This window comes from Pyrus communis, chromosome 14 (assembly GCF_041283825.1).
Source record: "Pyrus communis isolate YQ-2024b chromosome 14, ASM4128382v1, whole genome shotgun sequence".
Lineage (NCBI taxonomy): Eukaryota > Viridiplantae > Streptophyta > Magnoliopsida > Rosales > Rosaceae > Pyrus > Pyrus communis.
Window position 1 is genome coordinate 9,853,690 of NC_142578.1, and position 14,306 is coordinate 9,867,995.

At 39.3% G+C, this 14,306-nt stretch overlaps 2 protein-coding genes across 2 annotated transcripts; one reads left to right on the forward strand and one right to left on the reverse strand.

Moving 5' to 3' along the window:
* Nucleotides 1–2,979: 2,979 nt before the first annotated feature.
* On the reverse strand, nucleotides 2,980–4,077 carry LOC137712257 (uncharacterized). The gene has a single exon (XM_068451364.2). It carries the CDS (start codon nucleotides 3,979–3,981, stop codon nucleotides 3,085–3,087), a length of 897 nt encoding a protein of 298 aa, XP_068307465.2. The 5' UTR covers nucleotides 3,982–4,077; the 3' UTR covers nucleotides 2,980–3,084.
* A 3,805-nt stretch (nucleotides 4,078–7,882) lies between these two features.
* Nucleotides 7,883–13,278, forward strand: LOC137713297 (BTB/POZ domain-containing protein POB1). The gene is given in 6 exon segments (XM_088684745.1): nucleotides 7,883–8,672; nucleotides 11,283–11,353; nucleotides 11,481–11,544; nucleotides 11,682–11,937; nucleotides 12,273–12,464; nucleotides 12,466–13,278. Coding segments are annotated over 6 exon segments (1,356 nt in total). The 5' UTR covers nucleotides 7,883–8,518; the 3' UTR covers nucleotides 13,085–13,278.
* Nucleotides 13,279–14,306: the final 1,028 nt, after the last annotated feature.

Genomic DNA, 14,306 nt, shown 5'->3' on the forward strand with positions numbered 1-14,306 from the left:
ATGCAAAGAGGAATCTACAAAGGTATTGATTTCTCAACTCACTTTGTTTTGAGTTGAGTCTTGGTTCACCTATCTACTAGGCTTTGAAGTTCATGGGTTAAGTTTTGTTTTTGAGTGCATATAAACATGATTCCGCCTTTTAATTGTTAATTGCATGTTGTTGATGTTGCTCAAATGAACTTGTTTTTCACAAATCTTCCTTCAATTAATATATAAATCGCTCCACAACTGACATGATCACAAAACATGGAAAACAATTCATGGTCTGATCTTTCAGTTTGGTGCAGTATGCAAGACTTGGCAGCAAGCTTTTCTTGATGAATTAGTTCAGGGTCGACCAGAGAGCCATGCGCCATGGCTAATGAACCATGGTTGCTTCAAGCACAAGGGAGAACTTTTCAGCGTAATGGAGCCCTCTGATCTTTTGAATACACGAATGTACTCAGTCGGAAACAACATCAGAGGAGATGCAAGAAAGTTGTTCATGAACGCGAAAGTTTGGGCCTTGAAATATGGTTGGTTGCGTCTCTCAAGAAAGGTGAAAGTAGATGTAGATCAATATGGTAGTTCATATATATATTCTGGTTCAATAATCCTTTTCGGAACAAGATTATCAGTCTTCTCCTTTGGAACTGAGGTACAAAACCCAGACATGTAGCCACATTCACCGCTGCTCCAACTACTACAATGGCGAATGTGTTATTTTTGTCCTGGTCAGAAGACTCATTGATGTTCATATCCTAAGCTCCGATAACACCAGGGATAGAACATCGAATGAGATTCATACAAGTGATCCTATTGACGAGGAAGCAAGGGAGTTGGCCTATATTGATGGAACTTTGTTTTGTATTTTCCATTGGAGCTCCCTAATAGGTGCTTTCAATCAATGTTGCACTCCAAGTCTGGGACATGATGGATTGCTCCACCATCGCCATCAACAATATGAGCAACAGATCATGCGAGTTTTACTTGGTTGAAGTTTTCTATGGAAAAGTCTATTTGATAACTGAAGAAACACATGATAGTTGGCATGCTTTTGAGTATAACGGTTCAAACAAGAAATGGGTTCAGATCGAAAGCTTCAAAGAGATGTTAAAAAATGGAGCAGTATTTCTGGAGCGCGCTTCATCTGTTGCACCAGAGGTCCCACAAGAAGTAGAGTTTGGGCGTCAATTTGCAGAGAGCCGGGTAATTACATCTCGCTTTCTACGTAGAAGATTTGATGCTTTTCTACTAGATGATTTCAAAACCAATTGCACACCAGGGTGTGATATAATTATGGATTGGGTATATAATAAATATTTGAATACTTTGATTGGGTATATAAGTACGAGGATGGTGTGGTATGCAAGACGTGGGAGCAAGATTTTCTTGATGGGGTAGTTCAAGGTCGTCTTGAAAACCATATGCCATGGGTAATGAACCATGGTTGCTTCAAGCACAAGAGAGAAATGTTCAGCATATTGGCGCTCTCTTATCTTGTGGATAAACGCACTTACTCGGTTGGGAACATCATCAGAGAAGAAGTAAGAGAGTTATTCGTGGAAACAAAAGTTCGCGCTTCAAAATATGGTTGGTTGCTTCTCTCAAAAAAAGGTAAAAGTAAAGTATGGCAGTTCGACAACATTCATTTTCTATAAACCTTTCCGGAACAAGATTATCCAACCATCTTCTCCTTCGGAGAATTGGAGCTGAACAACAGAATCGTAGAACATGTAGCCACATTCACGGCTGCTCCAACTACTTCTGATGGTGATTGTGTTGTTTGTCTTTTCCAAAAGATCTAATCATGTTCATGTCCTGAGCGCCTTTTTTTTTTTTTTTTTTTTTTTTTTTGTATACTCCCTTCGAGAAGTTCATGCACCTGCTTACTGAGTTCCTTTAATGTTGAACTCCAAGTCTTGGATTGCTCTACCATCCCAACTAACCGGACGAACTATGAACTGTGCAATTTTTACTTGGTTGAAGCTTCCTATGGGAAGGTCTATTTGGTAGCTGAAGGTTATCGTGATGAGTGGTATGCTTTCGAGTATGATATGATGATTCAAACAAGAAATTGTTGAGGTAAAAAGATTCAGAAAGATGTTCAAAAATCGTGCACTGTTTCTGGAATGCCCTTCATCTGTTGCAATTGAGGTTGCACCAGAAGCAGAGTTTTTGAGTCAATTCGAGGGTAGCCGGACAGATCGTTCTAACTCACTAAAGTTGATATGTGATGATTTCAAAACCAATTGCAAACCGGCAAGTGATATAATCAAATGTTGGGCCTCTAGTAAACATTTTCCAACGACAAATTTGATTCAACTTATTCCAGAAGTCAGTCATGATCATGGAGATGCTGAAGATGATAATGATACTCGGATTATTTCTCTTCCTCGGAGGGCATCCCTTTCCGTTCGGTTGGAGGAGAATGGCAGGACAAGGAAAGAGTGGGAAAAGGAGATGGAGTGGGAGAACGAGATGGGAGAGGAGGAGAACGGAGACCACTCTATATGATATGGAGATGTATTTGCTCAAGGAGAGGGAGAGGGAGACGGTGAGAAAGAGGGAGATGAAAAGAAAGTGGGAGCTGGAGAGGGAGACGATGTTGGATATTGAGTTGGAAGGGCTGATTGAGACGAAGAAAGGGAGGGGGATGGACATGTTATTGTGCATGGAGATGGAGAGTGAGGTGGAAACTGAAATGGAAGGGTTGATGCAGAGGGAGAAGAGGAGAGGGATGAATGTGTTATTGCGTATACTGTAACGCTTCGAGAAAAACTTGGGAAAGGAGTGCCCCTCCCACGTATGGACGCCTTGCAAGTTTATTTATGATTCAGATTCTGTAACACACGTCATATTATTGGACGGTGCACGCCACTCAACACGCCGCATTAGGTATCTCACTAATATTCGGAAATAAGTGCAATCATTCGTAAACTGGACGAGAAAGATGTGAAGGTGAAACTACACTTTCTGGAATATGTCAAGCAGAGATAATGGAGATCAAATCTTAATGCTTATTTTTTCATGCCAATCATCCAAATTTACAATTCCATTCAATACTTATTGCCTTTGTTCAAACAAGTACCTTCTGATTTACCTTCAGACGAAGTGATCCGATGAACCGCGGCATGGATAACCATTCTCAAGAGCTGGCATTGTTCTTGTAAATGCAGCAGAAGGCATTTTACTACCGTAAACCCATCTGTTTTCGAGAACCAAATCCTCTTCAGCTTGTTTCTCCATTGTTTCAATCTTCTTTGTCCTTAGACGCTTCAACAATACAATCCCAACATAACCCGCCACAACTATCAGAGGAAATCCAAGCACGAACCCTATAACCCACAAATGCTCCATACTTCCTTTTCTCTTGGACGGAACAACGATCAAAAAATGACCTTGCTCTGTGGTGTAACACACACCAGGTGATCTCATTTCGCTGAGGGAAACCGTCCCATTGTCAGAAAATGATGCACATTTTGCCGCTGCGCTTGTTCTTCTGTCCAATGTGAGATTCGGAAACTGAACCAGTATAGGTTTCCCCATCGTGTTGAGGCCGAGCTTTGTGGTGCTTTTCGAGCTTGTATTCGAAGCATCATAAACCGCAAAACCAACAACAGAAGAGACTAGTGAGTAACCTGGGAGAGGGTAGTAGTGAGATGACCAGTTGCCCAAATTTTGATGCACAAAAGCCAGTCTCTTCACATGAGGCATTGGCACGGTCCTTGATGGAATTTTGAAGCAGCTGAAATTAGTAGCACCTCTATTCCACAACCGCCGGGTTAGGAGCCTCACTACGGAGACTTCCATGCCGGATAGGTTAGCGGGGAGGACAGCCTTGTACAGAACGCCGGTGCGAGCCCTGCGCTCTGCAAGTGCCTTGAAGGCCAAATCTCTACTAAACACATCCAAAGACTCAGTAGTAGAGTTGCTCAAGCAGCGCACACATGAAAAAAGTAAAAATGTGAAGAAGCAAAAGCAAATTGAATTTGTGCTCATTTTTCGGATTCTCTAAACAATGCAGCTGAAAATATGTTTTAGCCTTCTTTCTATCAGGAGTTGTGCTACTTGAAGGGATTCTTAATTAGAATTTGGCTTTTGGAGAAAGTGCTTTTGTGAGTGTATGATTATGTGTTTTCTGCAAAAGAGTCAGCATGCTTAAGTGGTCCCAGAGGGGAAGGGCTTTTTTCAACATCTTTCACCAAACGTTTCTCTTTGACTTTTGTCAGATTGAACAACAAAGATACCGTGGCAGTTCACAGAGGAGAATCCAATCCAAGTTAAGTGCTTTTGAGAACTAATTGAATGTGGATTATTTGGAAAGAAGAAAGAAAATCTAGGTCAATTGAATGCTGGTGGGAGGAGCACTTATTAAGCATAAACGACATGCGTTGATTGCTCTCCTATGCTAAAATGGTGGTGATTTAGGCTGATTTCTGCTAGGGGGTAATGATTTAGGCAAACAATAAAAGCTATGGAATGATGGATTGGACCTCATACTTGATTGTTATGTTCATAGTTTGACTTTGTACTAATTTTGTAATGCATTTGATTACACAAGACTTTATTTGGCATCCTAACCTCTTTTTTTTTCTTCTTAGACTATATGGTTTAGAATTAAAACACGATAAATAAATACACGAAAAAATAAGAAACTGTATCGTGACTATAAATGATAAAATTTGTTAGAAATGGACAGAAGTACCAAACCCAAATCCACAAGCCCTCCTCATTGGGCCTACAAAACACAACACAAAAAAAGATTGGGCCAACAAAATAGGTAGAACCAAACCCAAAAAGACAAAGCTCAAATAACATTTTTATAAGCAAAATCCAAATAACATGCAACCTAACCAAAAATAGAACGGTAAAACATATAACAATATGACAAGTGCCTTACTTGAAACATTTGAGAAAGAAAATAATTTATGTGCAATTTTTTTTTTACTTTTTATACATCTCTTCTTAATTTTGGACCTTGGTCTTCTTGATTTATTTAATCTAGTGACTAAAAGAACAGAAATGAACAGGAGGTGAAAAAAGAGTATATAAAGCAATTCTCTTGAGAAATTAGACTGGGTGATATAAGGTCTAAGAAAATCGAAGGGAATGGAGGTTAAGGATTTGATAGATTAGTAAAGGAGAAAGAACAAGGAGGAAGATAAAAAGGAGTGAAGAGAGGCATAAGTCTATAGGGTTGAGTAGAAGACAAACATGTTCAAGTCTATAGGGTGAACATAGTTTTAAAAGGCGCTAGCCTGATATCATAACTATTGTTGATTTTAGAAATAAAATGTAAGTATGTGCCACCACACATTTGAGTGATTTTTCTAAACCCAACCGCACCTATCTAATCTGATCGAGTCACCTTGAAAGCTTACTAAACACTAGATCGTAGTAGTAAATTTTATTTTGTAAGTGCATATTTAGAATTTTGAAGTGCTTTTTTGTATTTTGCTTTTCAAATTTATTTATTTATGTTTGTTGGACATTAGTTTAATTTAAAAAAAGAACAACGTTTAGTTATTTTAAGATGAGTAAAAACTCATACTTAAAATTTCTCAAAATTGTTCGTTGTCAATTTATAGAACTCCATGTTTATATTTAGAACGTTCAAATTATAAATTATCTTATAAAGATCGATTCTACAAAAAAATCAATTAAAAATAAGATTGTTTAGTCATCAAATTGCTTGAAAACAAATGAACCGTATTAATAAAAGCATTATAAACCGTCTATGCATTAATTATAATAAATTAATTAAACAACCCAAGTTTTAATTTATTTTTTACATTAAAACACAAAAAAGAGTTTTAAGTATGATCTTCTACTTATCTATTCATCAATATTGTTTTCAAAAAAATTACAACTTGTTTACACATTGGGGGAAGGGTTTTGCAGTGCAACATGAGGAAAGCGAACGTCAATCTCTCCCGTCCTCGGATTGTTACGAACTCGGACGCATCACCGAGTGGGCTCGCCGGCGAGTCGGTCGGCTCCGACAACAAGGTCCAAGACTTCGCCTTCGCATTTAACGATATAAATTTTTCCAATCAGGTTATGTTGATCGAATCGTAACCTATTCGTCGGAGGGCAAATTGGAAGTCGTCGAATGCTCTGCCATCTCCTGTTGGGCGCGTAACAGAAAGCGACAGAGGGCGGAGATTAAGAGAGACAATGGTATGTGTTTAATTTTGCCCTTCAAATTTTGAATTTTTTCGGTGCTTGGTTGATGGTGGTTTGGATGGAGTTAGGTTTGTTTGGTATCTGTGAAGAAAATTGGAAATTGAAGGAGACATTTGGTCTTTAGCGTTTTCTTTCCGAAAAAATTTCGAGTCTAGTTGATGGGTAGTGTGTGCCAATGCAAATTTCCCTCTCCGGGAAATTTGGCTCAGAAATCGAGGTGGATTCTACCCAATATTTATTGGAATTTAAATTTTTTTAGATTAAAATGTTCATAAAATTAATTTACGATAGTCTACATATTTATTTAAAAAAAAATTAATTTAACAAAAAAATAGCCCAAATTCATTCCTTAATAATCCCAGGTTAAAATTTTAAGGTAGAATGGTTGGAGTAGAAAAGCTGTTTTTGGGCTAAAAGCTAAATTTTTCGGGCTAAAAAAATTTGACTTTTAACCCAACCATTGAAGATGGTCTTAGGATGGGTGATGTGACTCGTGTCTAATAGCATGAGTTTTGCAATGCTTTATTGGTTAAAGATTGTTACATTATACCGCTTTGTTTTTTCGTGATTGTTTTTTGTTGGATTCATGATTGTTAACAAGTTAATATTTGGGGTAAAGTGCAAAAAACTACCACAACTATTGATGTCACGACACTTTCATACTTCATTTTTTTTAAAATTGATAATGTCATACCTTATCTTACGAATTTGTGCCAATGTTAGACCTCTGTCAAATTTTCAGTTACTTTTTTCTGTTAAATGTTGACGTGGCCAGAGACGGGACCCATTTTTTTATTAAAAAATTAATTAAATATTAAAAATTAAAAAAAAAAAAAAACAAAAAAAAAAAAATCCATCAACCCATGTCCCTCTCCCCAAAAACCCAAATCCCCTTATCTGAGTTCTCTCCCACCCAACCCTCTCTCTCCTCACTCTCTCTCTCTCGCCTCTATCTCTTCTCTCTCCCTGCAACCTGCATCCCTAAAATCCCAAAACCCAGAAATCCTTCTCACCCGGCCCCCCCAACCTTCCTCTCCGATCGCACCGACGACAACCCTACCTCTATCGTTGATTCCAGCGATGACAGCCACGACCCCCAATCGCCCCCAAACCCTAACTCTAGCCACAACCTCCACAACAACATTCCCTTATCCTCCTCGACCCCGGAGTCTGCCCCTCCGGCGATTTGCGAGAGGAAAAAAAAAAAAAAAAATCCAATAACAACAACAACAATCCCAATAGAAAAACTCTCCGTTTTTCCCAGAAAATTTCGAGATTTTCCGAGAAAATCAGAGAAGGCGCGAAAAACATAGAGAGAGCTGTGATCTAAGAGTGGCTCTCTTTGGTCAGAGTTTCCAATAAATGGTGTATATAGGCGGGTCGGATGAGGAGGAGAGAGTGGAGGTGAAGTCCATGGCGATGGGTTATGAGAGGGCGAAGCCTCTGCACAATTTCAACTTGCCGTGGTATTTGAAGTGGGGGAACCAGAAGCACCTGTGGTGCCAGAATGAGAGCTCCAACGCCAGCGGGAGTGGCGGGGAAAGGTCTGGGGTTAATCAGCAATCGTCGGCTCAGAGGATTGAGAGCTCGCCGGCAGTGATGACTCTGGTGGGAATAGTTTCTGGGTTTTGCGATTTTAGGGATGCAAGTTGTAGGGAGAGAGAAGAGAGAGAGAGAGGCGAGAGAGAGGGTTGGGTGATGGAGAACTCAAAGAAGGGGATTTGGGTTTTTGGGAAGGGGGACACGGGTTGATGGTTTTTTTTGGTTTATTGTTTATTGTTTTTTTTTTATTTATAATTTTTTAATATTTAATTTTTTTTTAAATATTTAATTTTTTTTAAATAAAAAATGGGTCCCGTTTCTGGCCACGTCAGCATTTAACAGAAAAACTGACGGAGGTCTGATATTGGCACAAATTCATAAGATGAGGTATGACATTGTCAATTTTAAAATATGAGGTATGAAAGTGTCGTGACACCAATAATTGAGGTAGTATTTTGTCCTTTACCCTAATTTTTGTTAAGAGGATGATCTTGCTGAAGAAAGGAGTAATAGTTTGAATGCCTAAAACCAGTTATGGAATTGGTGCTACCTAATTATAGGGGTTTGGCAGTAACGTATTTGTTAATACATAATGATAAGTTGGTGGTGTAATGGCTTTCTACAGTTGCCTCTGTTTAACAAGTATTCCTTTTTTATTTCTAGGTTTCTTCTTTCCTTTTTACCCCTGTTGTATGCCTTTAAATTTCTGATTTTCTAATCGTATGCGTGCATCAGGACACCTATCGTGATTATTTGAGTTTTTAAGTTATTGCAAAAAAGCATAGTTTAGTCCTTAGATTCAATGTGAATGTGCATGTTACTGATTTGGAGTGTAATTGCTCTTTTGCTCTTAGTTGAGGACATTCCTGTGCACCGTGTGGGGCAGGTCTTAAATTGTGACATGCCAGATGCAGAGGATAATGTGGTATTTGAAAATCAGGACGACGAAGCTGGGGCAGTGAGTGAGTTTCCTTCCACCGTGGGAGTAATACATTCTTTTGGTCTCTGTTGTTAGTATGTACTCTCCAATCTGCCAGAACTGGAATAATTGTATGAACCTTTTTTTCTTTAATAAAAAGTTCAAAACTAAGCAAACACTCCTAAGATATACAGAGCATAAAGTTTGTTTGCTGATAGGAGCATATTTAGGCAACTTAGTTGGCTTGTTCTTGTGCATTTACGTTGTTATTTCTTAGTTCTTTAAGTCTTTTAAGTTATTTTCGTATGTTTTCAGGTTCTAAGGGCTAAAGGAGCAAAGAAGTGCATTTTGGAGCCTTTTGGAGCACTTTTGGGCTAAGGATGGATAGCTTATGCTTGGAGCCAAAGTGTTGGACGAAATTGAAGGCCTTGTATGCACTTTAGGACATAAAACAAATGGCCTAGCCCATTCTAACACCTTGTCGTGCATCCAACACACATTCTCTCCCAAAAACCGTACACACCATTCACCCTAGATTCTAATAAGCCAATCACTCATAAACCCTAAACTACAACCTCGCAGCCTCTCCACCATTCCTCACTCCCATTCCCCATCCACTCATTCATCAAACCATCTCAGCCACAAAAATCCCTTTAATCCGTAGCCTCCCATTGATCTATGAAACCATCTCAGCCGCACCTATTTTCTAACCCAAGGGCCTTTTCATTGTTTCATTTTTCATTTACATATTCATTCAGCCACTTTCACACACATATCAACCATACATGCATTCACTCTTCTTAAATCAGCCACATGCACACTCAATCATTCACTCCCTTTGCCGTGCACATTCACCTTGCATTTCCAGGTTGTCCACTTCATCATTGCAGCCACACAATTCATTCACATGCTCTCCCATCATCATTCCACACCTCCATGGCAGCCATCAACCAACCTAGCTGTCATATTTCCCCTTTCATCATTCAGCAACTTTTCCCATTCATCAACCCGTGCATCCCCTCACCGAGAAATCACTCAACCAACCTAGCCGTGCATTTCATGTTCATTCCAGCCATTCCACATGCATTCCCCCTTTAATCCACATGCATCTTCAAATAAATCAGCCACATGCACATTCACCCATTCCTACCACTATGCCGTGCACTCCCATCCCATTTCCAGCTTTCCACCAACCTCCTAGCTGTCATTCACATGCTCTTCCATCCATTCTCTCCCTATAAAATCCATTCATTCAGCCACAAGCAAGAGAGACACCATTCCAATCACTTTGTGCCGTGCCTTACTCCCCATCCACCATTCCAGAAATTCAACCATTCCATCCATTCATATACATTTCATACCATCACACATCCATTCCATCCATTCAAATACCACCCCAAAACCTATCCTTAGACGTTGTACCGCAACAAAGAGGAAGAGAAGAGGGCCTAAACGTTCATACAATTCAAGTTTGAGTTGTTGGAATGTTTAGGTGTTTCTTTTCATTTGATTTCAATGTTTAATTTCAATTCTCTTTGTCTTGTACGTACGAGGAACTAAACCCCCTTTAGCTAGGGGGTGATTCGAAACCATGTTTATGCTTGCAATATGAATTGATTACCTTTGGTTGGAATTTCATAAGTTGTGGATTCAATTTGTTTAACCGTTTGATTGATAACTTATTTATGTATGTTTATTGAGAGTGCACGCTTAATTTTCATGCATGAATATGACGCTAGAATATAAGTGAGTTTCACCTAATAGTTATGAACTTATATTCACAAGTAGTGGAGGTTGCTTATAAATAATTACGTTAAGTGAATTCTTGGCACTAGTTTCATGCTCATCATAGTAACGAAGGCCTCGTCAACACTTATAGTTTTCATGATGCTTAATGATCTTTGATTGTATCTTTATTGTGCTTTTCACGTAAAGGACTTTTGGAGAATGTTGTAAATTGCGTTGCGCAAACCCATCCAATTCATTAACTTAAGGAGAACTTGACGGTTAATTTAAGCGGACCTAATTAACCCGGGGTGTTGAGTTTCATAATTTATTGAAAGACCAACCGAAAATCATCTTGTATGCAAGTGTGACATGTGTGAAGAAGAACCTTCTAGCTAGCATTCATCCATATTTTCATCACGTTCATATCTACATTCTGCCCTTAATTGCAATCTGTGCATTTTAGTTTAATTTCGTCAAAACCTCATTTCCCCCCCATATTTTGTTTAGTCTTATTTATTACAATCTATCTTATTTTGTGTTTTTAAGTATTTGGAATCTTGTGGACTTGTTTTGAGTTTTTGTTAAGTGAGTTAAGTGTTTTAAAAGTTAGTTTTATTTATTTGAGTCAAGTGTTTAGCACCCCTAGTTAATCCCCGGTTAGAACGATCCCTACTTACATCATTACTACAATTGTCATAAATAGGGTTTAATTTGTGTGCGTATAATTCTCGTATCATTTGCTTCCTAGACTGCTGTAGTGATTTTACATGCAAATCTACCTTTTTTAGAAGACATGCAATTCTACTTTATTCAATGTCAAATAGCACGCAATTATTGCATTTGGATTACGTATGTGGCTTGTGTTATTTCTTGGTCGCCGTCACATTTGTTAACTGATTATGGTAGGATTTTGACAATTTACTAGAAAATTTTGTAGCAGACGACTTTTCGTGGAACCTGGACTGTCATACGGTTGTTAAGGTTAGAACCTTACAGGTCAGTTCTCCAATCTTGGCAGCAAAGAGTCCATTTTTCTATAAGGTGGGGATCCTGTCGTGGTGATTGCCGCTTTTGCTCGGTGGCTGTCTACACTTGCTCACTTGTTCTAATTTTGCTTCGCTAGTTGTTTTCAAATGGGATGAGAGAGTCAGAGCAACGCCAAGTATCTCTAAGAATTCATGAATCTGGTATTTTCTCCTGTATTATATTATCAGCTAGTTGAAAATATTGGACCATCCTTATAAGGAAATTGGGAACTGTAATTATGCTACATCTTAGCCTTCTCTAATAGTAAATACGCTTTCTTTCTTTAATACAACTGCAGAAGAAGCGCCCCTTATGGAAGTTCTTAATTTCATATATTGTAACACCTTATCTGCGATGACACCTGCTTTGTTGGACGTGTTCAAGGTTGCCGACAAATTTGAGGTGGCATCTTGCATGAGATATTGCAGTAGGTCATTACTCAAGTTGCCAATGACCCACGAGTCTGCTTTGCTATATTTGGATCTTCCATCTGGTATTTTGATGGCAGATGCAGCAAAGCAGTTTCTTGCTGGACACTATAAAGAGATAACCAAGTGAGATTCTTTTATAAAACACTAGTTTCTTTTACTGAAGTTTTAAAGTCTTATGATCCTCGTCAGTTTCCACCTGTTTGTGAAGGCTCTCTTGTTTGTGTAATGTTTCTTTAAATAAGTTGGTGGAGCTTTTTATTTCCTCAACTTGTAACCACCTTTTCTTCCCTGTTTTCCAATATTGATATTTACTTAGATGGTCTGAATTCTTGGAAAGCATTTTCCTTCCGTTTCGCTTGATTTAATCAGTCAATGTTAAGTGATTTATGTATGTTATCTTTATAATGTAAATTGCATATTCTAGAGTATAATTCTTGAATTGTCAAATATATGACCAGGTTCCAGGATGAGGTGTTGAGCTTGCCCCTGGCCGGTACTGAGGCTGTACTGTCTAGTAATGATCTCCAGGTGGCGTCAGAGGATAGTATTTATGATTTTGTGCTAAAATGGTCTCGGACCCATTACCCAAAACGAGAAGAACGACGCAAAGTCCTTGGCCAACACCTTGGTCGGCTCATTCGTTTTCCACACGTCTTGCCGAAAGCTTAAGAAGGTCCTAACCTGCAGTGACTTTGATCCTGGACTTGCAACAAAGATAGTGCTGGAGGCTTTGTTTTTTAAGTCTGAGACACCGCACAGGCAGCGCACCCTAGCTGCAGCGGATGCCAATGCTGCCCTTCGTTGCTTTGTGGATCGGTCTTACAAGTACCGGCCAGCCAAGCCGGTGGAATTTGTAGAACCCCGTCTACAGTGTAGTGTGTTCCTGGACCTAAAGCGCGAAGAGCGTGGACGTTTGTTCCCAGCAGGCCGGGTGTACTCACACGCTTTTTTCCTTGGTGGGCAGGGATTTTTCTTGTCAGCCCATTGTAACATGGACCAAAAAAGCTTATTTCGTTGCTTTGGGCTGTTTTTGGGGATGCAAGAGAAGGGATCGGCTAGTTTTACAGTTGACTATGAGTTCTCAGCAAGATCAAAGCCCGGAGAGGAGTTTTTGTCTAAATTCAAAGGAAATTACACTTTCACCGGAGGCAAGGCTGTTGGGTATCGAAACTTGCTTGGCGTACCCTGGACGGCATTCATGGCCGATGACAGCATCTTTTTCATCAATTCCGTACTCCATCTCAATGCTGAGCTCACCATCAGGCAATGAGTCCTTTGTAGGAATGGTTTTGGAAGAAGCTTTTAAGTAAATGCTTGTCTAACAGTAGTTTAGATGTCTGGAAGGCGTTAGGTACATTTCGGCACCAGTGACTGGATACTCGTTTAATCGATCCCCGGTCGAGTTGCCTCATGTGTTTGAACTGTTTATCCCAAAGAAATGAAAAATATGTATGGTTCGGGAAATATAGTTTCTGTTATTATTATCTGCTCTTTTCATTTGATTAGTTATGTCATTTGGAAAACAGAAACTAGCCCTTCTCATCCTAGAATGTATACAATGATCTGAACCGTCAATTTTTTAGTTCACTCTCCAAAGGTCATAAAGAATTGGATGCGGTGGCGGAACACTGCGTCGGTCCAACCCACAAATCTCGGAGATTAACAAGTTCAAGAAAGTGAACGCCTCCATTTGGGAGCTCCAAATCTTAGTAAAAGGTCCAGTAACATGGTTCTTGGTAAGAGTAGCAAAAGTGGCAACGACCACCGAAAAAATTGTGGCGTTCGATCTGCCGAAAGAGGAGGAAGTCGGTGTAAGTGATGCCAATGCTCTTGACTTGCATGACGACGATGATGAGGTTGATCGTTATGGGAATAATAAACGAGGTGGTAACGGAAAAATTAGAGGTAGAAAAAAGTGGGATGATAGGATGGCTAAAAAGAAGAATAAGAAGCGGCATAGTTGTTGTGCCCATAATGAAATCAACCATTACGATAAACACGAAAGCAAATGACACCATCATGATGAAGATGATGATGATGATGATGGCGACCACGAAGGAAAAGACAATAGACAATAGTGGACCAGATAAGCTACATAGACGTAAGGAGGTGCGGCCGCATCTCTTGTCATAGGAAATCAATACTATGAGCGATTAGCTGCCCCTCTGATCCTTTGGAAAACCTGCAACAACTGACCCTGATGCGCATCCTACGCTATGATGGGTTTCTTGTTTTTTTTTTTTTTTTTTTTTTTTTTCAAAGACTCGGACCAAAACAAAAAAAAAAAAAAAAAAAAAAAAAAAAAAAGAAAGAAAGTTGATACGACGTCATTTCATTTATATATACATGTATATATATAGCATAAGAGGGACCACTCGTTTCTTATAACCACGATCGAATTGGAGACAGACTCCAGACAAAAAGAAGGTAGAACCTTCTGCCATTGGTCCAAGCTCTATCCAAGCAGCAGCCAGCAACCTTCACCCTCCTCC